This window comes from Rutidosis leptorrhynchoides, chromosome 5 (assembly GCF_046630445.1).
Source record: "Rutidosis leptorrhynchoides isolate AG116_Rl617_1_P2 chromosome 5, CSIRO_AGI_Rlap_v1, whole genome shotgun sequence".
NCBI lineage: Eukaryota > Viridiplantae > Streptophyta > Magnoliopsida > Asterales > Asteraceae > Rutidosis > Rutidosis leptorrhynchoides.
Window position 1 is genome coordinate 91,832,369 of NC_092337.1, and position 27,150 is coordinate 91,859,518.

Below are 27,150 nucleotides of genomic sequence, written 5' to 3' on the forward strand. Positions count from 1 at the left end.
TTACAAAAATATGAGTAATCATTCATGACTTATTTACATGAAAACAAAATTACATATCCTTTATATCTAATCCATACACCAACGACCAAAAACACCTACAAACACTTTCATTCTTCAATTTTCTTCATCTAATTGATCTCTCTCAAGTTCTATCTTCAAGTTCTAAGTGTTCTTCATAAATTCTACAAGTTCTAGTTACATAAAATCAAGAAGACTTTCAAGTTTGCTAGCTCACTTCCAATCTTGTAAGGTGATCATCCAACCTCAAGAAATCTTTATTTATTACATTAGGTTATCATTCTAATACAAGGTAATAATCATATTCAAACTTTGGTTCAATTTCTATAACTATAACAATCTTATTTCAAGTGATGATCTTACTTGAACTTGTTTTCGTGTCATGATTCTGCTTCAAGAACTTCGAGCCATCCAAGGATCCGTTGAAGCTAGATCCATTTTTCTCTTTTCCACTAGGTTTATCCAAAGAACTTAAGGTAGTAATGATGTTCATAACATCATTCGATTCATACATATAAAGCTATCTTATTCGAAGGTTTAAACTTGTAATCACTAGAACATAGTTTAGTTAATTCTAAACTTGTTCGCAAACAAAAGTTAATCCTTCTAACTTGACTTTTAAAATCAACTAAACACATGTTCTATATCTATATTATATGCTAACTTAATGATTTAAAACCTGGAAACACGAAAAACACTGTAAAACCGAATTTACGCCGTCGTAGTAACACCACGGGCTGTTTTGGGTTAGTTAATTAAAAACTATGATAAACTTTGATTTAAAAGTTGTTCTTCTGGGAAAATTATTTTTCTTATGAACATGAAACTATATCCAAAAATCATGGTTAAACTCAAAGTGTAAGTATGTTTTCTAAAATGGTCATCTAGACGTCGTTCTTTCGACTGAAATGACTACCTTTACAAAAACGACTTGTAACTTATATTTCCAACTATAAACCTATACTTTTTCTGTTTATATTCATAAAATAGAGTTCAATATGAAACCATAGCAATTTTATTCACTCAAAACGGATTTAAAATGAAGAAGTTATGGGTAAAACAAGATTGGATAATTTTTCTCATTTTAGCTACGTGAAAATTGGTAACAAATCTATTCCAACCATAACTTAATCAACTTGTATTGTATATTATGTAATCTTGAGATACCACAGACACATATACAATGTTTCGACCTATCATGTCGACACATCTATATATATTTCGGAACAACCATAGACACTCTATATGTGAATGTTGGAGTTAGCTATACAGGGTTGAGGTTGATTCCAAAATATATATAGTTTGAGTTGTGATCAATACTGAGATATGTATACACTGGGTCGTGGATTGATTCAAGATAATATATATCGATTTATTTCTGTAAATCTAACTGTGGACAACTAGTTGTAGGTTACTAACGAGGACAGCTGACTTAATAAACTTAAAACATCAAAATGTATTAAAAGTGTTGTAAATATATTTTGAACATACTTTGATATATATGTACATATTTGTTATAGGTTCGTGAATCGACCAGTGGCCAAGTCTTACTTCCCGACGAAGTAAAAATCTGTGAAAGTGAGTTATAGTCCCACTTTTAAAATCTAATATTTTTGGGATGAGAATACATGCAGGTTTTATAAATGATTTACAAAATAGACACAAGTACGTGAAACTACATTCTATGGTTGAATTATCGAAATCGAATATGCCCCTTTTTATTAAGTCTGGTAATCTAAGAATTAGGGAACAGACACCCTAATTGACGCGAATCCTAAAGATAGATCTATTGGGCCTAACAAACCCCATCCAAAGTACCGGATGCTTTAGTACTTCGAAATTTATATCATATCCGAAGGGTGTCCCGGAATGATGGGGATATTCTTATATATGCATCTTGTTAATGTCGATTACCAGGTGTTCACCATATGAATAATTTTTATCTCTATGTATGGGATGTATATTGAAATATGAAATCTTGTGGTCTATTGTTACGATTTGATATATATAGGTTAAACCTATAACTCACCAACATTTTTGTTGACGTTTTAAGCATGTTTATTCTCAGGTGATTATTAAGAGCTTCCGCTATCGCATACTTAAATAAGGACGAGATTTGGAGTCCATGCTTGTATGATATTGTGTAAAAACTGCATTCAAGAAACTTATTTTGTTGTAACATATTTGTATTGTAAACCATTATGTAATGGTCGTGTGTAAACAGAATATTTTAGATTATCATTATTTGATAATCTACGTAAAGCTTTTTAAACCTTTATTGATGAAATAAAGGTTATGGTTTGTTTTAAAATGAATGCAGTCTTTGAAAAACGTCTCATATAGAGGTCAAAACCTCGCAACGAAATCAATTAATATGGAACGTTTTTAATCAATAAGAATGAGACATTTCAACATAGCCCTACATCAAAATGGAAATCTCCAACCTACATGATTAGCAATTTTTTTTTTTTTTTTTGAAATCAAAATTGGAGAGCATTTTTGACCATGAACCAAAACCAACTTAATATCCATTCACATTTACAGAGCAAAACCTGCCCATTTTGACACTTAACCAGAAAAAAGTTGTAACATATATACCCATCTCCCACTTATATCATTCAAACAACCAAATTTAGCACAAAACCTACATTCACACTACTATGTGTGATTATGCGAAGAAAACAATATTGTTGGTATTTAATTGTTCTTTTAATTAACTTTTTATTTTATTTTTATTGGTTGCACCTCAATATTGCTCAAAGGTAATTAATGTCCAAGTTGCATAACCAAAAACAAAAACTAAAATCATGGAGATGATCACAACTGGTGATTTAGTCCCCCTCGGGTGATCCCTTTCGCTGTCCAAAAAAAATTAAAAAAAATGGCATGCATCAAAGGAATACATAACTTTGACTAATTTAACAATATCTTGACGTTTTGAATAGACATAACAGAGGATAATTTTTATTGGGTTTTTCACCGATCTTCCATCTACTTATTTCACCACGAAAAACAACTATCATTTTCATATTCTACATTAACCAATGTGTAAACAAAAAAAAAAAAACTAAATATTTAAAGCAGACTAACATACTGTTCACAAAACATCAAGAAAAAAATAATAAAAAAATTGCACATACTGTTCAAAAAACATAAATCATCTATCTATCATCATCTATGAACATCAAAAGCCAAATATTTACAAATAAATGAATGTAGTAAATTAAAAGGTGAAGGAAACAACAACCCGAAGAGTTAAACGGGTCAGAGAAAGTGCATGCTGATGCAATTGGCATGGGAACTGATGAAGTAGTCACTCCAGCAACCAAGCCAGAAACAGCTGTAGCTGAAATTAGGTAACGATGATAAACATGAGGCACCGTATCAATTACAACAGTACAACAGCTAATTTGTCACAGAAACGACCACAACGACGAAGACGAAACATAAAACCAGGAAAATCAAAAATACTAATGAAAAAAAAGATATTACTTAAATGTAACAAAAAAATAAAATAAAAATAATAAAAATAATAAACAACTTACTACAAAGTGCGTAAGTGCGGTGTTAAGTAAAACCCAAACTGACACAAATCGAAAATACTAACAAACAAATGAACAATAGTTAGTTCACTATTATTGAATAATATAAAAACGTGAATTGAAAGTTAAAATATGAGATGGTAACACACAAGTTTCCTGTAAACATGTTGGAATGCCTTGACAAACCCCTCTGCATCAGTGTCGCCAACCTGTAACATTAATTGAAAAGTTAATAGTAACCCTTCTTTTGTAGATAAAATCTTCCGATCCAGTTACTTATAAATGGTTTGGGTTACAATTGGTGATTCGATACCTTATGAACATCTTTAGCTTATTATTGTATGGTATTGTTTAAGCTAAGTACTCAAACAAACCTTTTTTTTGTTAAGAGATAACTTTTGTACAAATGATAACTTAAAGCTTCAAAAAGTTTCATGTCAAATATACCCTAACTACTAATGTAAACCATCAAAAGAATTGGATATTTCATGAACTACAAATATCGCTCCTAAATTCATATGAGAATATGGAGTCTCATATGATTCGAAATTATTAGTTTATAAATATACGGGCTTTGTTTGTTATAGTTCTTCTATCAAGCCCAAATGATACTGAATTAGCATTTGTCTAATTATCAAGATAAATCATTCGAAATTATCTCTGTACAAATTTATTATACATATTTCAATGTTTGATGCACAAATCTGTTTTCTTATAGGAATAAACAGGGATTATAGAAGCCTGATCGTACCTTTGTCTGAGTGATATCCAAGCCATGATTTGTGCATCAAACATTGCAATTGAATCGATTGTGACTGTAACTTGAATTTCTTCGCAGACCGAAACCCTAATTTTCTCACAAATCTTCACTCATATTTAATCAATCAGGAAAAACCCTAAGTTGCCGTCCAGATTTGATGCGATTCTAACCAGATTCAAAGAAAATGAGATAAGCTGTGTTGCTAGCGTCGATGATTTGGGAGAGGAAGCTAGGGTTTTGTTTTCTCTGGAATCGATGGGTTTAATTTCTTAGTCGTCTTTCTAAAGTATATTTGATAACTCCCAATTGAAGGAAACCCCTAAATTTGTTAGAAGGCTACCGTGTTTTTTTTATTAGAAGGGTATTTTAGGGATGGATTATATGTAAAATTGATTTATTAGCTATTTTTTTAGTAAATGATTATGGACCGTTAGATCAAGGGGTATTATAATGTAATTTTCTAATCTAATGATAATAAAGGGGGTTTTGGAAATATTTATTAGCTAATCGAGACTCTCTTTTAATGTATATAGTGATTATTGTAAATGTTAATGTTAATGTATCGACTTGTTGATTTTTTTTTTTTTGAAAGGCAAGTAGGTTTTATTAATAGAGGAAAATTACACGATACGGACTAGCAAGAAGCTAGTAAACAAAACACAAGACAACACCCGACGACAACCCCACAAAAAACTCACAACAATTACTGACTCGAAACAATTACAGACTCGAAACACGACAAGACATGAAACTATGTATCCGACTCCGAGGACGCACAGGAAGAGCAGCATGAGCAGCAATCAACTTCCTCCTCGTCCTAAAACGAATCTTTTATCACATTAACGATGAAAAGTCTTTCATGCCAGCGAAAGATTTCCCGACGGCGGCAACGTTTCATATTAGCTCTTCCCCACACATGTTTAATGAAATGACTTTTAATCAGGGGGTGAATTTTTTTTCCCCCTAACACAAAAACGAGCAACAGATGTAGATGATGGGCAAACGATAACCTCATTCGAGTCGGCGTGATCCCTGTCATTTAAACAAGAATCACCCGAGACATTTTCATCCACATCTGAAATAAGGTCCAGCCTGTTTGAAGATTCACAGCCCACCTTAGGATCATTTAAATGATTTGGCCCATTAAGCACAGGCCCAGAACTCTTTTGAAATTGCTTTTGGGAAATCAACCTATCCCTATACTCACGCGTGCCATTGGAATCTGTAAACACATTGGAACTATCACCATCCTCCCTCGATCCAGTTGCAACACCTGCAACCGGGATTTTTTCTGGCACAAAATTCGGAGGTGCAGAAGCCGAAAGTTCGTCGGACGGAATAGATACAGAAGCCGGAAGTTCGTCGGCTGGAACTGGGATAAACTCCCCGTCTTCAATAACATCATCGACAACAGCAGACCCGTCAATAACTTCATCTTGTTCGTTGGTCTTTTCATCACAGAATTTAAAGTTCGTACCCACGCTCGACCCTTCCTTATCCAACAAACTGGGATCCTTGTTAAGCACCGATTGGGACACACCCTTAACCTCAACACCCACGCTGGAGAAGCCATGAGGTTTCATCGATGCATCTCCACAGTCATCCTTTACCGAAAAATTGTCAACCTCGATCAATGTCCACGAAACTCGATCTTTGTTAAAGCTAAAAACAAGGTTGTGGTTGTACACCGACTCAGGAATGTTAAAATCGAAACATTTATCACCAATCTTAATCTCAATTCGATTGTTGACAGGTAGTTGAAATAACTTGGAGTCGAGATTCGTAGACGGAGCAGCAGCGTTTTTGTCACCCCATTTAAATGGGTTAGCCTGACCTCGGTTCCAAGGAGCCGGAGGAAAGTCCTCGAACCCATTAATATTCGAAATGGCCTCATGATGCCTGCGAGGAGGAAGATCTTCAACTTCCGTACCCCGACTTCTGCAAGGAGGAATCTCAACACCTGCAGATTTCTTCTCCAAAGCCTTATAGGCTCGAATCCATCTTCCATTTATTTGAATGGAGTTCAAGACTTTGGAAAAAGACTCAATATCGTTAATTCCTTCAAAACAAAACGAACATAACCAAAACGTTGACCACTCGACAATTTCTTCCGTGCAAAATACACATCTTTAAGAGCATCGTAGTTCTCGAATACTCTCCGACAATCAGCCTGGGACCATGAGTCCGGGAAATTGAAAATCAAAAACGAAATGAAGACGAAAAGCCATTGAGCTTCGACATATGGGTCATACCATCATCCTTCAGGGGTCTGGCCGGAGAAGATGGGGCTGACCGGAAGTTATGAGCGGTGAACAGCAGTGTAGGGTTTTCCAAGAGAGATGTGTGTTAGTATATCGACTTGTTGAGTTAGGTATTAAATTTTTTATATGAAGTAATTATTTAATATAAGTATTTATGTAAACTATTATTCACGTTTGTTCTAGTAAACGTTTTTAATTTTTGTGTCAAAATCATATTTGTATGAAATCTTTTCTTAAAATCATCATGTATATATTAAAGGCTAATAAAACTTTTACTAATCCTGTATGAATAAATTATTGAAATTATATGCATGTTAAAATAAAATGTTTTTAAAACTTCATGAATGATTCTCTTGAAAGTATATATGTATGGATATGGATCTAGAAAAAGACTTAAATAAATAAATATATGATATAAAAGGTCAACTAATAATTGTCAACAATGTTTGACTTTGCCATCCTAAAACGTTCTAGACTCTAGCTATAATATAACTACGGAGTAATTATGTAGGGAAGTTTTGCCGATGAAGAAACGCAACGTCGAGATATTCACACCCTGCACGTGAAACATAAAAATTCAAATCACTAAAATTTAATTCAAATGATTAAATCTAGCTAGCTACTACAAACATTTTGACAAAATAAAACCACCAATATGGTTTACCTATGATATGATTGCCACATAATAGTTGGATTATGCTAATTGAGCTAGGTTGTTTATGTTATTCGGAGAGTGGGTACTTAGTAATTTATTCAGATATATATATATATACGGTCTAACATGGTTATTACTTATTAGGTATCATTACTAATTCAAATTACTTTAAAATATGTTGCTATTAAGATTTGAACATAATAATTCTTATAAAATTATTAAGATGTCAACCACTATGATTACTTAAATTATGGTAATTGACTTTTCATAATATACTACTCGTAATTTTTAGTTCTAATATATCTTTAAATTGTCCTTTAATAATAATAATTATATAATAATTAAGTTTAATACATTAATATTAATATTAATATTAATTTGATTTAATAAATAAATATAATATAAATGATGTAACAAATATGCTTAAAATTATAGGATACTGCCGCACTCGTTAAAAAATATCAGCCATAAAAAAAGTCAACATGCTTATGTAAGAGCACCACGATATAAAAAGAATATTAAAAATCGATATGGTTCTTGAGAATGATATTTATCTCTTCGATTCCAAAAACGTCATTGAGAACATCATTGTTCACTGGTATAAGTATAATTAGCAATAACAATATTTTAGTTTACCAACTTCAGAAACGTTTGTTTATATGCATGATATATGCATGGGTAGTTAATTATAGTAATTGACAAGATATAATACAGAACACTTACTGCTGAAAATCAATGTTGATGGATGATATTTGATTAGCAATGGTTCCAAAAGCAGTATCTGAAAGCACCATAGTAGTACCAGGTCTCGTTGGTCTCGAAACAGACGATTGAGCACGATCGATGATCCTAACTTGAACCGTCTGACCAGAGATGCATGTTTGTGGTGTGGCTGCACTTATACACCTCACCAAGTATTGCCTACCACAAGCTGCGCCGTTGTCCCATATTCCCTCTCCAGCTGCCGCGAACAAATTACTAGACGGAAATTGAGAAGCATCGTTTCCATAACACGCCGAGGCTTCAATTTTTAACACAATGTAAATTAGAGTCTCATTAGTACATCACCAAATATATAATGCGCGCAATTCCCTTGAAAGCGCGAATGTGCATGAGGATCTAATATTCAAATTCAAATGATATACTAGTTACAATAAGTTATAAATATATGTTTACAAAATCATTTAATCACTCACTCCGTCTCAAAAAACCGTCACTTAAAAGAAAAGAAAAAAATGAAAGATGATGTAGGCTTACGAGTATATGGTGGGTTGTACATGCTTGCCGTGCCAACTTCGCAACGTGCAACCCTGTACATCATTGAACTTATTAGAAAGAGAGAATGACATAGAAGAGGGTGGTGAAGATTGAAGCTGAACATCTCTTAAATTTAAGGTATAAGGCTTCATACAAATAAGCAAAAATGTTGGCGTGTGTAGATAGAACTATGTATTTTAGTATTTATATACTAGTAGTTAGAATATGATACGAAAAGTCAAAGGATATGAAAAGTCAATTAATTGAATTTCGGATTTTCCGTGTTGTCCTCCTAGATGAGTATGTTTCTAGTGACATTTTAACCTAAAACGTACAATATCAGCACCCAATGGTTTCATAAAATGGTATGAAAATTCATCAAAAAACACATAGAAGGATATTTCTAACGCTACCTACAGCTCTTTGGTCATTAACATGCATAAATGTATTGTATATATAGATTAATATTGATTTTTCGAAGACTATTATTTTTACACAAAATTGCATGGGGTCCCTGTGATATGTTCGAAATAACAAGTGGAGTCCAAAAGAATTTTTTCACCTTGGGAGGCCACTGTGGTTTGCAATAGTTTCACGGGGGGTCCAATTGCCTAACGTCTGTGTAAATCTAACGGTTAAGTGGTGCACATGACTTGCACACGAGGGTATTTTCGTCAATTTTGTTCCTCTTGTCACTTCATCTTCCTCGATCCAGAAAGAACCCTAAATTGCTTTTCAAGAAATAAAAAATTACCGTATATTTTTATATATTCAGGATCAGATCCAACTTGTTTTCGATCAGTTTTTCAGATCCAAACTTCTTTTCAGTTCAACTACCCATTCATTTATAAACCTAATCATCTACCTAACGTTTTCTCTCCCAGTTTCATCAGCAAATTCATCAAAATTCTAAAATTACAAATCAATAAAATAACAAAACCATAAATTCCACTGCGAACATATTTAGATCAAAGTCATAATACTTCAAATTAATTCCTTTCTTAATTTTTTGGGAGATGATATTTCCAACATCCAATTTACTTGTTCCACCAAAATTTACTATAAAGCCCTTAATGATAAGTTTACAAAAATTATTTAAAGTTTTTTGTTAAATTATATGTAGGGATATTTTGGGAACAAACCATGATTGAATGGTGGAACAAGTAAAATGGAGTGTGGATATATCATCTCCCTTTTATACTTAGACATAATGAGTCTGAATGGCTCATACATTAGCTAAAAAAATAAAAATACATACAGTATCGCAAATTGTATCGGTTTACACGCCCCCCATGAATTCGATTTCTTGTTCACAAATTGAAAATCAAATCAATCAAAATTTACACTCCATAACCATGAATCGATTTCTTGTTCGATGTCCTCTTCCATCGATACCGTATCAATCTCGCCGGAGTCTGTACGCGACGTTGGTTGAAGGTTCCGAAAGATCCCCCGGTGGTGGTTGCTGTGCGCGACAGCTCTCCGTTAGCTCCGTTATAAGTCCATTTTTTCGATTTCATTTTATTCCGTTATTTTGTACACAACATTATGTGCAATTGAGCAACTCAGTTTATCCTTTTTCTACTTGTACCATAAATGGTGGTGGCTAAATTAAATTTATAAACTCGATAGTTGTTTTTTGTTTATAAACTGGAAGAACGCCATACGCCATACACCCCACCCCCCATGCAATTTTGTCTTATTTTTATTTAGATATACACTATATTTATACATGCTATTAAACATAGTAGTGAAATCACCCGTGAAACTACGAGTTTGTTTAAACGAAACAGTTTGATAATATGTTTTAGGTATTAAGTGAACGTAAATCCTAAAGTCATTTAGTTTAATGAGTCGTGGAACCACAGAGTCCAACTAAGAAACTCGTTAGTTGAACATTTCATCAAACACCTAATATGAATATTAAACAATCCACATCTAAGAGATAATATTAGTTGTCATTTTATTTTAAAAGTGTAAATTAAAATATAAATTTAGAACTGGTTTCCTTCTGCCTAGCTTTTATACCTTCTCGTACTCAATTCAAAATAATTAATTAAAATAATTCAAAATTATTTAATTTTAATCATTAAAATAATTATTAATAACATTTAATAATAATTAATTAATTAATAAGATTTAATATTAATTCAAAATTGTTTAGATTAATGACATCACTCACTATATTTAGATTTTTTTTCTTTAATAGAAACTATAGATTCAATAAATAAATCGGCCATTTCAAGCACCATTTGATTTGTTTAATGATGATCAACTAGAAAAAAATCAAATTATAGGTCGTGTAATAATAATAATAATAATAATACGGAGCAGTATTGAAAATGAAAATTTAATAAGAAACTCATATGTTGCAAAACAAAGTCACCATTCTCATCTTCTGGAATCTAAAGAGATGACAGTTACATTTGCTGTCATTATGATTATGATGTATAATTTGTAAAGTCTAACATAATAAGAATCTAGTTTGAAATGGCATTTTTTTATTGCTTATTAATGCCTGAAATAAGAAGCACAGAGGAAAGTCACATGATATTAGAAAATTCCTAAACGAAATAAAAAATTTATTATTCATTTTGACAAAAGCATTGCGACACCTCAGATTCTTGCGTTGATAACCGCAAATGTTGACCGTTTTATACGGCAGGCCCAGCCCAACCCAACCCGACCCGACCTGTGGACAACATGTGAAGGGCAAGGCTACATTACATCTCTTAATGAATTTTTTTTCCACAGTAGTAATGCAGTTTGTAACTTAAAGTGACAAGGATATGATATTAATATATGCATACAAGAGAAAGAATATTAAAGTGTTAGTAAAGTTTCAATTACAATAATGAGTTGATGTATGGATCAGATTTTAATGATCTTTTGTTACCATGCTTGGAAGTTAAAAGCCTTAATGGCAGTGGCGATTCTAGGATCAAAACACAATGGGGTCCCAAAATTTTATTTGATAACTTTCTTGCACAAAATAATGAATTTGGCGGGTCAAATCGGGTCGGGTCGGGTCACGTTCAAAACACAAACATATCGCAAAATATAAGGTTATTCGTATTTTTTACTATTGTCATTATAACAACCATCGTAAAATTGGATAATCCATTTCATGGCGTCTCACACTTAACCTACTTATTAGTCGGAGGTTCAATCGGAAGCAATCATCTATCCATAGAACATTGAGAGAGAAACATAATCAAGAAAGTTACTGTTGAGTCCCCAAAATAATTAAGGATTTAATTATGAGAAAACTGTAATTTATTTGCACCAAAATGTTATGTGCAGTCAGCTCAAATTTGTTTATGTATAGACAACAGATATTGCTGTGTCGAGTGTTTAGTTTGCTGCTCAGTCTACCAGCACAAGGTAGACAGTGTTTTTCAATCAGCACAGGATGTGTACTCAGCAAATCAAGAATATGAAGTGGCTCAGCAATGAAGAACCAGCACAGCTGGAATGCAGCTTTCTACACAAGACAGCACTGCTCCATTATAAGCATAGTAGTTTCTCGAGTGGTCTACATCAATGGTACTATTCAACAGAAGTCAAAGACAAAGTTGAACAGAAAAGGACACGCGTCGGCGACTGACAAGTGACCTTACAAGACCACATGGGAATGCAGAAGTTTAACGCATGTGCAGACATGGGTTATACTTTGTCAACACCTAGGGAACACAACATTCTATTTGTTTAATCAAATAGTGGTGCCAAACTGAATTGGGGTGTTCCTGCACATAGCTACCAAAGAGGAAAGAGGAGAGCATGCTCTTTGATGTAGTTGTCCCCACAAGTACAGACATCCTATGTACTAGTGGACAATAGAACCATTACACGGTTAATAGGACTACTATAAATTGTTGTATCCACTATTGTAACAACTAGTGGTGTGGGTTTATTTTTATAGAGTCAAAACGTGTAATAGCTGTTAGTTTACCTCTTAGCTATAATCTAGGTAATCTGTATCAACCAACTATCATTCCGCCAAGGATAGTTGTGATTCTTTGTGATTCAATCAATAAAGAATAACTGTTGAAAATTACCTGTGACTCTATTTATTTGCATGCTTGAATACTAATCGTGTTTAATTGTTAAGTTATCTTAAAAGAAATTGTATTCACCCCCCTCTACAATACTCCTGTTGTTATCAAGGGACCAACAACTGGTATCAGAGCTTCAGTCTTGATAATCAATATCTTGGATCTGAATTCTCTCATGGCTGCATATTCAAATACAGCTTACCTTAAAAATGGCTCATCCAATAGGCCACCCAAATTTGATGAAGATGAGTATGAAACTTGGAAGGCAAGATTCATGCTTCACCTTGAGTCTATTGACCCACTCATGTCTGGTATTGCCACAGATGATCCATTTGTACCCACTGAGACTATTGGTAGTGCTCCAGCTACAGCTGACACTCCTGCTGTTCCTGGAAGAGAGGTTATTCTCACCCCTTCTAGATGGGATGCTGAGGATAAACGTCGTGTTGGACTTGACCCTAAAATCAGAACCTTGTTAGCCATAACTTTGCCTAACCCACTGTTCAAACTGATTAAGGGAAAAGAAAATGCCAAGCTTATGTTGGACTATCTAGATGTTACCTATGAGGGTATGAGAGAAGTTAGGCAGAACAGAATGATTGCTTTAAAAAGAGAATATGAAATGTTCTTTGCCTACAAGAATGAAACCCTTAAGCAAACCTTCATTAGGTTTAACTCCTTGATTGCTGACCTGATCACTTTGAATGTCACCTATACTGAGTTTGAACAAGTAAACAAATTCATAGATTCACTGCCTACTAAATGGAAATCTGTTACTGACCCTTTAAGAACCACTCAGACCCTAAAGAACTTTAACATGTCTTCTCTCTACAGTTCACTTTGGAACCATGAGAAGGCAGAGGCTAAATTTGAACTTAACTTGAAAGAAAATTTTAGGTCTGCCCGCATCACTTCAAAATCTTCTAAGACAGATGATACTGCTCTTATTGCTGCTGCTAAAAAGAAAGCTCAAAAGGCTTTACTGGTTCAAAAGTTGTTGGCAGAAGAAGAGACAGCTGAGAGTGAAGTGGATAGTGGTACTGGGTCTGAAGAAAGCAGTGATGGTGAAAGTGATGGAGAAGGGTTTGCTGAAGGTATGGCTTTGCTGGCTAGGCAGTTCAAAAGGTTCAATCGTAAGAGAACCAGCAAGTCATACAAAGGGAGTAAGAAACCGAGTGCTAGGTATAGCAGCAAGTCAGTCAAGGGTCCTAAATCTGAGTGTTATAATTGTGGAAAGGTTGGACATTTTGCTGCTGAATGCATGTCCAGGAAACCTTCAACTTCACATGCTAACTCTTTCTCAAAAGCTGACAAGTACAAGAACAAGTACAAAGCTATGAAAGCTCAGATGAAGGAAAGTGCTAAGACTGATAAGAAGGGTAAAAAGCCAGAAAAGGTTCTAGTTACTGAGCATCATGATTGGGATGAAACTAGCTCGCCGTCTTCCTCTGATAGTGATACTGATGATGATGGTGCTGGTTATGCTCCAGAAAAGAAGCTGTGTTTAATGGCCAAGGAGGTCAAGGAGTCTGATGAGGATGATAGTGGTAGCAAGTTTTTAACTGATATGAGAGAATCTGATCAGAAAAGAGATTCTCCTCAATGGAAAACTGAATTGATGTATAAGGTTGAAAATTTTTGAACTTATACTAATGATGAAAAGGCCAAAATGTTTGAATACCTAAGAGTTGACTTATGTAGAGGCAGCAAACGTGAAGAAGTTTTGAAAACTGACAACAAATCTTTAAATAAGAAACTTAAATGCAAAAATGATGAAATTAAAATCTTGAAAGATGATATTTCCAAACTTTAAAAACAAAACTTTGCTTTAAGCTCTCTTCACGCTGAGGCAGCAGAAGTCAAGAACCAGCTGAATAATCTTAAAAAGGTTGTCGCTTCATGGTGTACATCTGCTCAACACACAGCAAAGTGTGTTAACGAGCAGGTGCCAGCCCAAGTTGAAGCTTTCTTTGTTGGTGACTATGCTGTTGCTGCTGCTATTGCAGAAGTTACTTTCATGGACCCAATTCTCGAAACTGATCCTGAAGCTGTCTTGCCAAATACTTTTGCCAAGATAGTTAAGGGTAAAAAGGTCTTGACAAATAAGTTCGTTAGACCTGCTACTGTGTCCCCACCACCTGCCATGAAAGAGATTTTGGAGGATGAAGTTAGAGCAAGAGAAGCCAGTACCTCAATTGATGAGACTACTGACCGCTCAAGCATCTACTACATGACTCCAAAAGAAAGACGTATCAAAAGGGAAATCACTGAAAATAATCTTAGAAAAATTAAACCAACTGATTCCCCTTCGTGTTCGAGTTCCAATTGTGCTGAGCCAGCTGATGACAAACTTACTGGTAAACCAGTAGCTGTAGACAAGCCAGTCAAACATAATACTGGCAAGTCCAAGGCAGCAGGAAAAACTTCCTCAAGCTCATCAGTTTCAGTAGACAAGCCAGTAACTTCCCACGCTGGCTCGTCAAATGATAAAGGCAAAGCAGTACGTCATGACTATGGTACTGGTTCCAAGAAGAAAGCTGCCCTTAAGGGAAAAGCAAAAGTGGACTCGAATGATGAGCTGTCTATCACTGAGATTATGACAGTCAAACTTGACCAGCTAATTGAGGCAGTAACCAAAAATCGACCCGATCTTACTGTACCCCTTTACTCAGTGTATGACCAGTCACCGATACCAAATATGAGAAAATTCTACAAATGTGGCAGCAAGTTTTACTTAGCCAACCGGTGTCCTTTTACCCCAACCCCGCCTGCTGCTGCTTCTTCAAGCAAACTAGCAGACAGGAAGAGATCATCAAAGATGACCCTTCCAGAACCCATCCTTGGATGGGTTCCCAAAAAGAACTAATCTCTTAGCTACTGTGCAGGGCATTCAAAACAAGCAAATCTGGTATCTCTATAGTGGTTGTTCGAGACATATGACCGGATGTAAGTCCCTGCTGATGGACTATCAAGAAAAAGATGGTCCAGTTGTTTCGTATGGAGATAATTCGTTAGGTTACACAAAGGGTTTTGGTACTTTGACTAATGGGAATGTCACGTTCTCAAATGTTGCATATGTCGTTGGGCTCAAACATAATTTACTCAGCATAAGCCAACTGACAAGTAAGAATAAGATAGTCCAATTCAGAAGGAAAATTGGCACTATTTTTGATAAGATAGGGAAGCCACTGTGTAACATCCTCAATCGGGCCTAGATGTAAGATTACTAGATTGCCCTTAAGTTTATATTGCGTTATTATATGCTTTTATTTTTATTTAATATTTATTATTATTTAATGATGTGGTTAGAACTAGTTTGTGACAAGGGTCACAGAACAGGTTTATTTATTTAATTTGGACTCCGTTTGGGTTGCCAAATGACGTACGAAATATATCAGATAACTGATAAATACCCGTGTGTTGCACAGTGTGGGAATTATCCACAATTAAGTGACTAGTCTGTGTTCTTTCTTTCCATTTCTAGACCCTTCTTCCCAAACACTCGCGTACCTTCCCTTCCACCTACAATCAAACCCTAATCCTTAATCTTTAGCTAGAGCTCAAATTGTTCATATCTTTGTGTTCCTTGTGATTCACTGATTCTTTTAAGGTAAGAATCACAAGCTTCTATGCTCTAATCTTTGAGAAATTTAAGGTTTTGTGTTAGTTTTGTAAAAAGCTTGAATTTGTGTCAAAACAAGTGATTTAAGTGTTGTTATGGTCAAATTATTGTGGGTTTTGAGTCTATAACAAGTAGTGAACAAGTTGTGGTCGATTTTGGTGTTTAAAACGAGCTCTAGATCGAGATTTTAGGATTTCATCGTGAAGTCCGTAGCCTTTGTTCAGTTTCTGATGAAGATGAACACACTCGGCCTACTGTCGGTCGACAGTCGACCGACTAAGGGTTGAACCGACCGATTGACGAAGACAACCGATCGACTGTTGAGTGAACCAACCGACTGAGATTTACCTTCGGCCGATTGATGTAATACCAAATGAATCGACCGACTGGGAAAGTTACCGGTTGTGTCGACAGTCGACCGACTGTAAGAGTCAGTCGACCGACTGAGTGTCCAGGGCAGAATATTTTGCCTAAGTGTTGATTTTTAGCCGTTATGCTGCCCGTTTGTATTTTGGTGTTTAGGATGTAAATTTTGAAAAAATTTTAGCGGACAGTTTTCTGACAAAATTTTCTGTATTGTGTTATTTGGTGTTTATGGACATAAACTAACTCGTGTATATGTATTTCTCAGGAGAAAATGAGAAAGAGAAGGTTCAGTGATTAGATAGCTGAACACCTTCTCGTTTGCTGGTATTTGGTGAGTGGGACTAACTGAAGAATATAATATATAGAAGCATGTTATATTATGATTTTCATGCTTGTTAGATATACTTGTTGTTGTGGTTAGTTAGTACGTTGTGATGACTGCATGTTAGTTGATGCTTGTCTGCTGGAGCCCGGTGCGTCCCTATTGTGTGGTAGCCTCGGTAGGAGAGATCAACCTTGTAGTGACCCGGGAATTTCTGACCAAATTTAAACTTCAACCTTTATATGTTTCCAACACGATAAGCAAAGTCTGTAATATTGAGTCTTAAAAACTTTTGAATTTGTTTACATGAATTCACTGACCTTTAACTATTTCCGAAGATTCACGAACCTATAAACGCAAATAGAAATATACATGTAAGTAACTATACATATACATAATTAGATATTGTAAAATTAATATAATAGAGAACTAATATGTGATTTAATTATTAAGAAGGATAAATAACTAAAACTTGTTACTAATTGATTTCGAACATAATTTGTCAAACGATTAACAAAGTATAAATTGTATAAAGTCATACTTTGAATTTAAATTGTTTTGATATCTATAATTGATACATCCATCTAAGTAATGAATCTGGATATGTAAAACATAATTATAGTAAATTGAATATACATATTATATATAAACATAATTATTACTATATGTATATTGATAAAATATATAGATGATATATATATATTCAAATATGTAACTATATATATATATATATATATATATATATTAAAAAGGACATATGTAATATTAAGATATTAAATTTAATTACAAGATTTAATGTTATATCAATGTTATTAGTATCACCTTCATTTATATTATTGATATTAATAGTAATATTATTAATTGTATTAGTAATATTATAATATATATATATATATATATATATATATATATATATATATATATATATATATATATATATATATATATATATATATATATATATATATATATATATATATATATATATATATATATTATATTAATAACAAAATTTAAACATATAAATTGTTATCACTAATAATATTATTATGTAGTGTCATTAAGAATCATTATTATTATTATGTATTATTATTATTAATATTATTATAAAAAATAATACAAGTTATTAATATTATTATTAATAATATCATTACAAACCTTATCATAAATATTAGTATAATTACTCTAAATATTATTAATACTATGATAACTATATTTAACAGTAGCCTTATGTTATTATCTCAATATTATTATTAATGATTATTGATGGAGTTATTATTATTATTAATATAATTTTTTTATATAAAATAAAACAAGAAAAAGGAATCCTAATCAGTTACACAAAACTATCCAACTGTTTGATATTTTGTTATATATCTATAAGCTGGTACAATTTGATTCCAAAACATCTCATTAGCCAACAATTACAGTTACAGTCGACTTTTTTTTTTTTAATATTCTTCTGACATAATATTATCTTGTCGAGCCAAACAGCTATAAAACTATTGCTAATTGATTCGTTATGGTGGAATAATATCACTTATCCTTAAATAAACCTCTAATAATGCAAACCGATGTAATTCAGATCAATTGAATGTTTTTTTTTTAAAAACAACCGACGACTGCCCTGTTCTATTTTATTTTTCCAAAACTTCGATTTCGAAATCTATTTTAAAAAGTAATAAAACAGCTTTGTTAGGATTCATTATTATAAACTATCTGCAAAGTATCAAGCGTTAATTTTTAATATCAAGAGAGAATTTTGGAGTGAAAGTTTGGTTTTAAAAAGTCAACCAAGTGTTCTTCATCAAAATTCGAATTTGTTTTGAAATTTTTGATCAAATTGATGAATCAGATAGTTTACATGAATGTTTTAGAGTCTCTTTTGTGTTGTAACAATTTTCTAAAACATCATAAAAATCAAATTCACGATTTTAGTTTATTATTTTTTTTCTTTCAGCGAAGCAGCAGATTTTAAAAAAAAAACTTCGTTTTCTGTTAAATTCAAGCTCCCAGATAAGTCGTTTGTGTTGTTAATAAATTTTAAAACTATTTTAAATCGTAATCAGTTGTTATAATAAGGATTGCAGTCATTAGAATTTTGAAGAGGATGAAGAAATATAAACAGAAAGGAATTACGGGATAAATATAAACGGGTTTGTGATTTAATCAGAAATGCGTCATCAGCTGGTTGGTTTGTGAGGGTGTGAGGGTATTGAGAGGTCTTGGGTTCGAGTCCGGGGGCTGCCATGTTATTTTTTTTGAAACCCATTTCACTTAAGGTAACTTTCAAATTCTATTATTATTATTATTATTATTATTATTATTATTATTATTATTATTATTATTATTATTATTATTATTATTATTATTATTATTATTAATTATTAATTATTATTATGATTATTATTATTGTTGTTGTTATTATTATTAGTAATATAATTGTTAGTATTATTATCATTATTATTATTGATACTAACATTAGAATATATTTAGTATTATTATTGATATTATCCTTTAAGTATTAATATTAAGTATTATTAATTTTAATATTATTATCATAATGAAATTTAATATATTTATCATTAATATTAGTAGTATCATCATATTCGTAATTATTATTATTATCATTATTATTATTATTAGTATTATAAGCCTTACTAATATTATTATTATTATTTTTACCATTATTAGCACTACAAATATATTATTATTACTATCATAATCATTATAAGTAATTTTATTAATGAGTATTATTATATGAATATTAAAAGTCATTAACCTTAACTATCAGTAACAGTAAAATTAATATTTTTACAATTATTATTATTAATATCATGATATTTATCCCCAAAAGAATTATTAATATTATTACCCTTATTAGTAATATTAATTATTATAATCATTTTTACCAATAAAAATATAATGTTAGTATCAATATAATTACTAGTTTTAACAAACAAATGATATATATATATAAAATATATCTAATACACATAACCTAACTATATTAATATATCTATATATAAAATAAATATATATATATATATATATATATATACACACACACATATATATATACACACACACACACACATATATATATATATATATATATATATATATATATATATATATATATATATATATATATATATATATACATATATATATAATGAAACTTCTTAATCTACTATATATATAAATTATCACTAATAATAATATAAATATTGTTCGATTACAAGAATATGTTTTAATACATATATGAATTATATAGGTTCATGAATCTGATGCCAACCTTACACTTGTTCAATGATGTTATATGTATTTTTACTACGAAATACATTAGGTGAGTTTCATTTACCTTTTTACCCTTTATATTTTTGGGCTGAGAATACATGTGCAATTTTTATAAATGATTTACAAAATAGACACAAGTACGTGAAACTACATTCTATGGTTGAATTATCGAAATTGAATATGCCACTTTTTATTAAGTCTGGTAATCTAAGAATTAGGGAACAGACACCCTAATTGACGCAAACTCTAAAGATAGATCTATCGGGCCTAACAAGCCCCATCCAAAGTACCGGATGCTTTAGTACTTCAAAATTTATATCATGTCCGAAGGAGGATCCCGGAATGATGGGGATATTCTTATATGTATATAGTTAATGTCGGTTACCAGGTGTTCAGTCCATATGAATGATATTTTGTCTCTATGCATGGGACGTATGTTTATGAGAAATGGAAATATGAAATCTTGTGGTCTATTAAAATTATGAAATGATTATTTATGTTAAACTAATGAACTCACCAACCTTTTGGTTGTCACTTTAAAGCATGTTTATTCTCAGGTATGAAAGAGATCTTCCGCTGTGCATTTGCTCATTTTAAAATATTACTTGGAGTCATTCATAGCATATTTCAAAAGACGTTGCATTCGAGTCATTGAATTCATCAAGATTATTATTAAGTCATTGATAGTCTGAGATATTATGAAATGTGATGCATGCTTGTCAACTTTCGATGTTTGTCTTTCAAAAACGAATGCAATGTTTGTAAAATGTATCATATAGAGGTCAAGTACCTCGCGATGTAATCAACTGTTATGAATCGTTTATAATCGATATGGACTTCGTCTGGATGGATTAGGACGGGTCATCACAGTTGGTATCAGAGCGGTGGTCTTAGCGAACCAGGTCTGCATTAGTGTGTATAACTGATAAGTCGTTAGGATGCATTAGTGAGTCTGGACTTCGACCGTGTCTGCATGTCAAAAGTTTTGCTTATCATTTCGTGTCGAAAATTACTTGTTTATCATCCTTAAAGTCTAGACACATCTTACTGCCGCTATTGCATAGACAGTGTATAGATAAATTCATATCTTAGCATATCTGTTGTTGTTACTTTGCCTGACAGCTTCCGTAGATTCCTCCGTAACTTATGGAATTTTAGTATTATATATGCATATGTAAATTATGTATTGCAAGGTACTAATCTACATCCTATAATCTATTTCTTATCGAAAACTCTTCATCTGATTGTACGGGATGAATCCTTCAACCAGTTCGAGTCCCTCGAATTCCGATAGCTATTCCGATAGTTATTCCGACAGCTATTCCGACGTGGACGTTCACCTAAGCTCCGAAAGCAGCGTCACCAGAATGAATCAACCAACCAACCATTCCCAATTCATATGATGAGTTCGTAGTCGACTTAATTAATGGAGACGAGAAGAAGGCAATCCTTTCCATCAACCAAATTCACCTCTTGGTGAAGAACCTGAAGCACTTACCGACGAACCACACCGAAACACCATTTTCTCCCTCATTTCCCGAATATCTCACCACGATTATATTCTATCTAAAATTCTAAACCTTATTCATCCATTCGTTCTGACTGACAATCATCCCGGAGTAATACAAGAAGTCAGCGAACTTCGCGCCCGAGTTATAGTCTTGGAAAAATATGGTGCAAAATTTACTAGCTTCAGCAACATCACTGGCACCAACAGTACCACCAACATCAATACCAATACCACCAACAACCCAAGTTTCAATATCACACGCCTCAACATCTCATTATGTACCCCGAGCATAATCATCATTCTACGTATCATTTTACATCATTTACCTTCGTTCGACATGGCGATTATGAAATCTCTAATGTTTTAGAGATTATATATTCTAGTTCTAACGGTAAACCAAATGAGTTTACTATCATATTAACTCAATGAATCCATGATTACATCTGAAGAAAATATATATGTATATATGTTTTCATAAAGATTGTAATTAAAAATTCTTTCGTATAAACTGTTAATGGTGAAAATATTTTAACGGGTAGGTAATACCCGAGAAATATTTAGATTTCACATTAATAAGTTACACTGTAAACTCTCCGAATCTGATTCAACAGTCATTTACTATCCTATTTACAACCACCGATATACGAATCCGTTCACCACAGAATAACCATTTTTATTCAATTTCATATTTGGATTTTAACTTCTCAGAATCCAACAAGTGGCATAATGAAGAAAACATTGAACAAAAATAAAATTTGTTAGAAACAAACGAATTAACTATTTGAAATATTGTTAAGAATCCACGCTAACTGTTCCTAGCTAATTGTTCCTAGCTAACTGGTTACATTTTATTTACCGCAATTTAATTATCGCAATTTATATTCTCGTAATTTAATTTATCGTCATTTAATTTCTGTTATTTACTTTACGCACTTTATTTATCGTCATTTATTTTCTGTTATTCATTTTACGCACTTTAAATATCGGGACACGTATACAAGGTTTTGACATATCATATCGACACATCTATATATATTATTTGGAATCACCATAGACACTCTATATGCAGTAATGATCGAGTTCTCTATACAGGGTTGAGGTTGATTCTACAATAATATATATAGTTTGAGTTGTGATCGAGTCTGAGACGAATACGGGTCACGATACGTATTAATTAATTAAAATATTATATGTTAGACTATATATGAATTATTGAATTGCTAACTGTGGACTATCAATCGAGGACTACCAACATTGAACAATTAAAATGAATTAAAATATTGATTATAATATATGAAACTAAAACATTTCTTCAAGTTCGCCACTTGATTTCATCTTAAACCTCATTTGTATCTTGACAATTACAATCTGCGTCCAAACCTTTCATGATTTTTGAAAAACACCTCAATCGAGAGGATGAACCAACCGTACTTCATCTACGGAAGAAAAGATTTATGCATATAGTTATGCACCTGAAAAACTCTCGGAACCTGAGTAAACATTTAACACATATCTGTACTAACTCCTTTGGCATTGTTATTACCAAAAATAACTTTGCAATTTCCTTTCCAAATTAGCCAATTTGGTCACAGCTCCAACAAGTCAACTTCGACTTTCATTCGGATTAACTATATTATAAGCTTGATATATAAGTTTGTCTTTCATCATCGTTACCGGAGAACCGTTTATATTCCACCACATTAGCATTAAACTTACCACCAACTTCATTACTCATTGACTTAAGTCTCTCTGAAGAATCATTATATTTGTTCATTAAAACCCTATCATATAGTTATCCGCAATCTTATAACTAGAATTGTCATATCAATTACCAAGAATTAGCAATTAGTATTTCGAAACTCACAGCATATCTACATCAACAGTTTTATGTATGACATTTATCTTTTAGAATTATGATCTCTCATGCTGAAATTCTGAAAAGTACTCAGTCACAAATCAATACTCTGAATGTTGAAAAAGCTGAATGAAGCAGCAAAAATTATAGACAACCGTAAATGACCTTAATCATCGGAAGTTTGATGATAAAGAATAGTATGTTGGAAAAGCTCAGAAAAGTTGGAACTGGAAAACGGTTTGAGCTAACCACGAAGGAGACCAAGGACAAATACAAGGACCATACCATATATTCAAAGAATCCAGGTAATTCTGGACTCGATGAAACCTTCAACGAATATCTTGCTCCGTACTCATGTTAAAATCTTGCGGAAAATCTTTCTCCATCAACCATCGAACCTAGAAATTCCAAAATCTCATCATCAATATCTTCGATATTTCTAAGGATATTTTCATAAATATTCTCGTCCGAAATTATATACCTCTTCGTGCTTCCTGTGTATCATTATATCGGAAACATTCAATAGAAAATTTAGTATCGAAAAGCAGATTATGCGAAACTATGAAGAAAGCCGTGGACAAATCACAAAGAATAAGTTTGACTTCAAAGAATCCAAATGATTCAATGCCTGCTGAAGTCTTAAGCGAATATCTTACTCCTTACCCTAAACCCTTGCGGACAATAATCTCCATCATCCTCTGATCTTAAATATTCAAAGATATTATCGTATCTTTCATTATAAATATCCTCCATATTTCTGAAGATATTTTTATAACTATTCTTATCTGAAATCATTAATCTCTTTGTGCTATCAGTGTTACATCATATAGAAACTATTAGTTTCTATATTCTGTAAACATTCGAGCTTAAATATGAATGTTATTGAAGTAATGTTGGGAACTGATGCATGAGTTAGTATAATATAATGACACTTGATCAACGTGATTATATTACAATAAGTCATGCTGAGTTTCTAATGGAACGTGATGATTCACAGATCATACCGTCACCGTGTGCCATGTTACATAACTCTTTCATTCTACTTAACTCCTGAACAAATCAAGAAAATGTACTCTTGACAGTTCTATCTTCCGTGATGTTGATAAATTTGAAAATCAAATCGTGCTATCACGTTTCTTCCTGCTTAGAACATTATAATCATTCGAAACTCTATATCTGCAAATTCTGGACCATTATTCACTTGACTTGAAGTCGGGAAGAGAAAACAAAAGCATAAAGCTTAGAAATATAAGAGAAAATATAAAGCCCAATGACAACACTGAAATTACAAACCGTAGATATTAATACGAATAACAATATAAAGACATGGTATAATTAAGAATAGTATTACCCCAAGGTAATAGTAGGAGTAAACAGATTCTTCTGGTGGAAGATTGAAAAGAAGGATGACAGAAATGATAATTAGGAAAATATTAGGGATTAGAACTGGACTAAGCGTTTTCACAATCTTTTGGATGTATGAACTAATAAAGAAAGTATAGGAATGGTGAAAGTAATGGAACGGAAGAGTTTAAATTATAAAGAAAATATCAGACGTAGTAATCGGGGCAGATCACCGTATTTAATTAAAGAGATCTTAATTTCCATAAATCCCGAAGAATAAGATCTTATAGATCTTCAAGATTTTCTTTAAATCCCTTGAATTCCAGAATTCAACCAAGGCAATGTCAAAAGTTAAGACGCGCCTTATTTTCTAAATTCAAACCTGACTACGTCAAAAGTTAAAAAAAAAATCTTTGTTTCTCATTTCATTCTCTTGTGAATATCTTCACTCGTGCTCTTCGAATAATCAAATTGTTTTATCCATATTACTCAATGATGATAAAACTCTATTTATCAACTCATATTCATCATGAAAACATTTTTATAGTTAGCCATGACGACCTCACTCAAATTTCGGGACGAAATTTCTTTAACGGGTAGGTACTGTAGTGACCCGGGAATTTCTGACCAAATTTAAACTTCAACCTTTATATGTTTCCAACACGATAAGCAAAGTCTGTAATATTGAGTCTTAAAAACTTTTGAATTTGTTTACATGAATTCACTGACCTTTAACTATTTCCGAAGATTCACGAACCTATAAACGCAAATAGAAATATACATGTAAGTAACTATACATATACATAATTAGATATTGTAAAATTAATATAATAGAGAACTAATATGTGATTTAATTATTAAGAAGGATAAATAACTAAAACTTGTTACTAATTGATTTCGAACATAATTTGTCAAACGGTTAACAAAGTATAAATTGTATAAAGTCATACTTTGAATTTAAATTGTTTTGATATCTATAATTGATACATCCATCTAAGTAATGAATCTGGATATGTAAAACATAATTATAGTAAATTGAATATACATATTATATATAAACATAATTATTACTATATGTATATTGATAAAATATATAGATGATATATATATTCAAATATGTAACTATATATATATATATATATATATATATATATTAAAAAGGACATATGTAATATTAAGATATTATATTTAATTACAAGATTTAATGTTATATCAATGTTATTAGATCACCTTCATTTATAGTATTGATATTAATAGTAATATTATTAATTGTATTAGTAATATTATTATAATATATATATATATATATATATATATATATATATATATATATATATATATATATATATATATGTATTATATTAATAAGAAAATTTAAACATGTAAATTGTTATCACTAATAATATTATTATGTAGTGTCATTAAGAATCATTATTATTATTATGTATTATTATTATTAATATTATTATAAAAAATAATACAAGTTATTTATATTATTATTAATAATATCATTACAAACCTTATCATAAATATTAGTATAATTACTCTAAATATTATTAATACTATGATAACTATATTTAACAGTAGCCTTATGTTATTATCTCAATATTATTATTAATGATTATTGATGGAGTTATTATTATTATTAATATAATTTTTTTATATAAAATAAAACAAGAAAAAGGAATCCTAATCAGTTACACATAACTATCCAACTGTTTGATATTTTGTTATACATCTACAAGCTGGTACAATTTGATTCCAAAACATCTCATTAGCCAACAATTACAGTTACAGTCGAATTTTTTTTTTTTAATATTCTTCTGACATAATATTATCTTGTCGAGCCAAACAGCTATAAAACTATTGCTAATTGATTCGATATGGTGGAATAATATCACTTATCCTTACATAAACCTCTAATAATGCAAACCGATGTAATTCAGATCAATCGAACGTTTTTTTTTTAAACAACCGACGACTGCCCTGTTCTATTTTATTTTTCCAAAACTTCGATTTCGAAATCTATTTTAAAAAGTAATAAAACAGCTTTGTTAGGATTCATTATTATAAACTATATTCAAAGTATCAAGCGTTAATTTTTAATATCAAGAGAGAATTTTGGAGTCAAAGTTTGGTTTTAAAAAGTCAACCAAGTGTTCTTCATCAAAATTCGAATTTGTTTTGAAATTTTTGATCAAATTGATGAATCAGATACTTTACATGAATGTTTTAAAGTCTCTTTTGTGTTGTAACAATTTTCTAAAACATCATAAAAATCGA

The 27,150-nt window shown here is 31.8% G+C and overlaps 1 protein-coding gene across 1 annotated transcript; it reads right to left on the reverse strand.

The window, feature by feature from the left end:
• Positions 1-7,002: 7,002 nt before the first annotated feature.
• Positions 7,003-8,679, reverse strand: LOC139850553 (EG45-like domain containing protein). Its single transcript, XM_071840119.1, has 3 exons — positions 8,494-8,679; positions 7,960-8,257; positions 7,003-7,137 (listed from the first exon to the last, which is right to left on the reverse strand). Exons 1-3 carry the CDS (start codon positions 8,615-8,617, stop codon positions 7,131-7,133), a joined length of 429 nt encoding a protein of 142 aa, XP_071696220.1. The 5' UTR covers positions 8,618-8,679; the 3' UTR covers positions 7,003-7,130.
• Positions 8,680-27,150: the final 18,471 nt, after the last annotated feature.

Excerpts from the sequence above, each read along its gene's own strand:
- LOC139850553 (XM_071840119.1), bottom strand. The coding sequence starts at position 8,617 with ATGTTCAGCTTCAATCTTCACCACCCTCTTCTATGTCATTCTCTCTTT. Across the intron at positions 8,258-8,493 it reads GTACAACCCACCATATACTC|CCTCGGCGTGTTATGGAAAC; the intron begins GTAAGCCTACAT and ends TAAAAATTGAAG.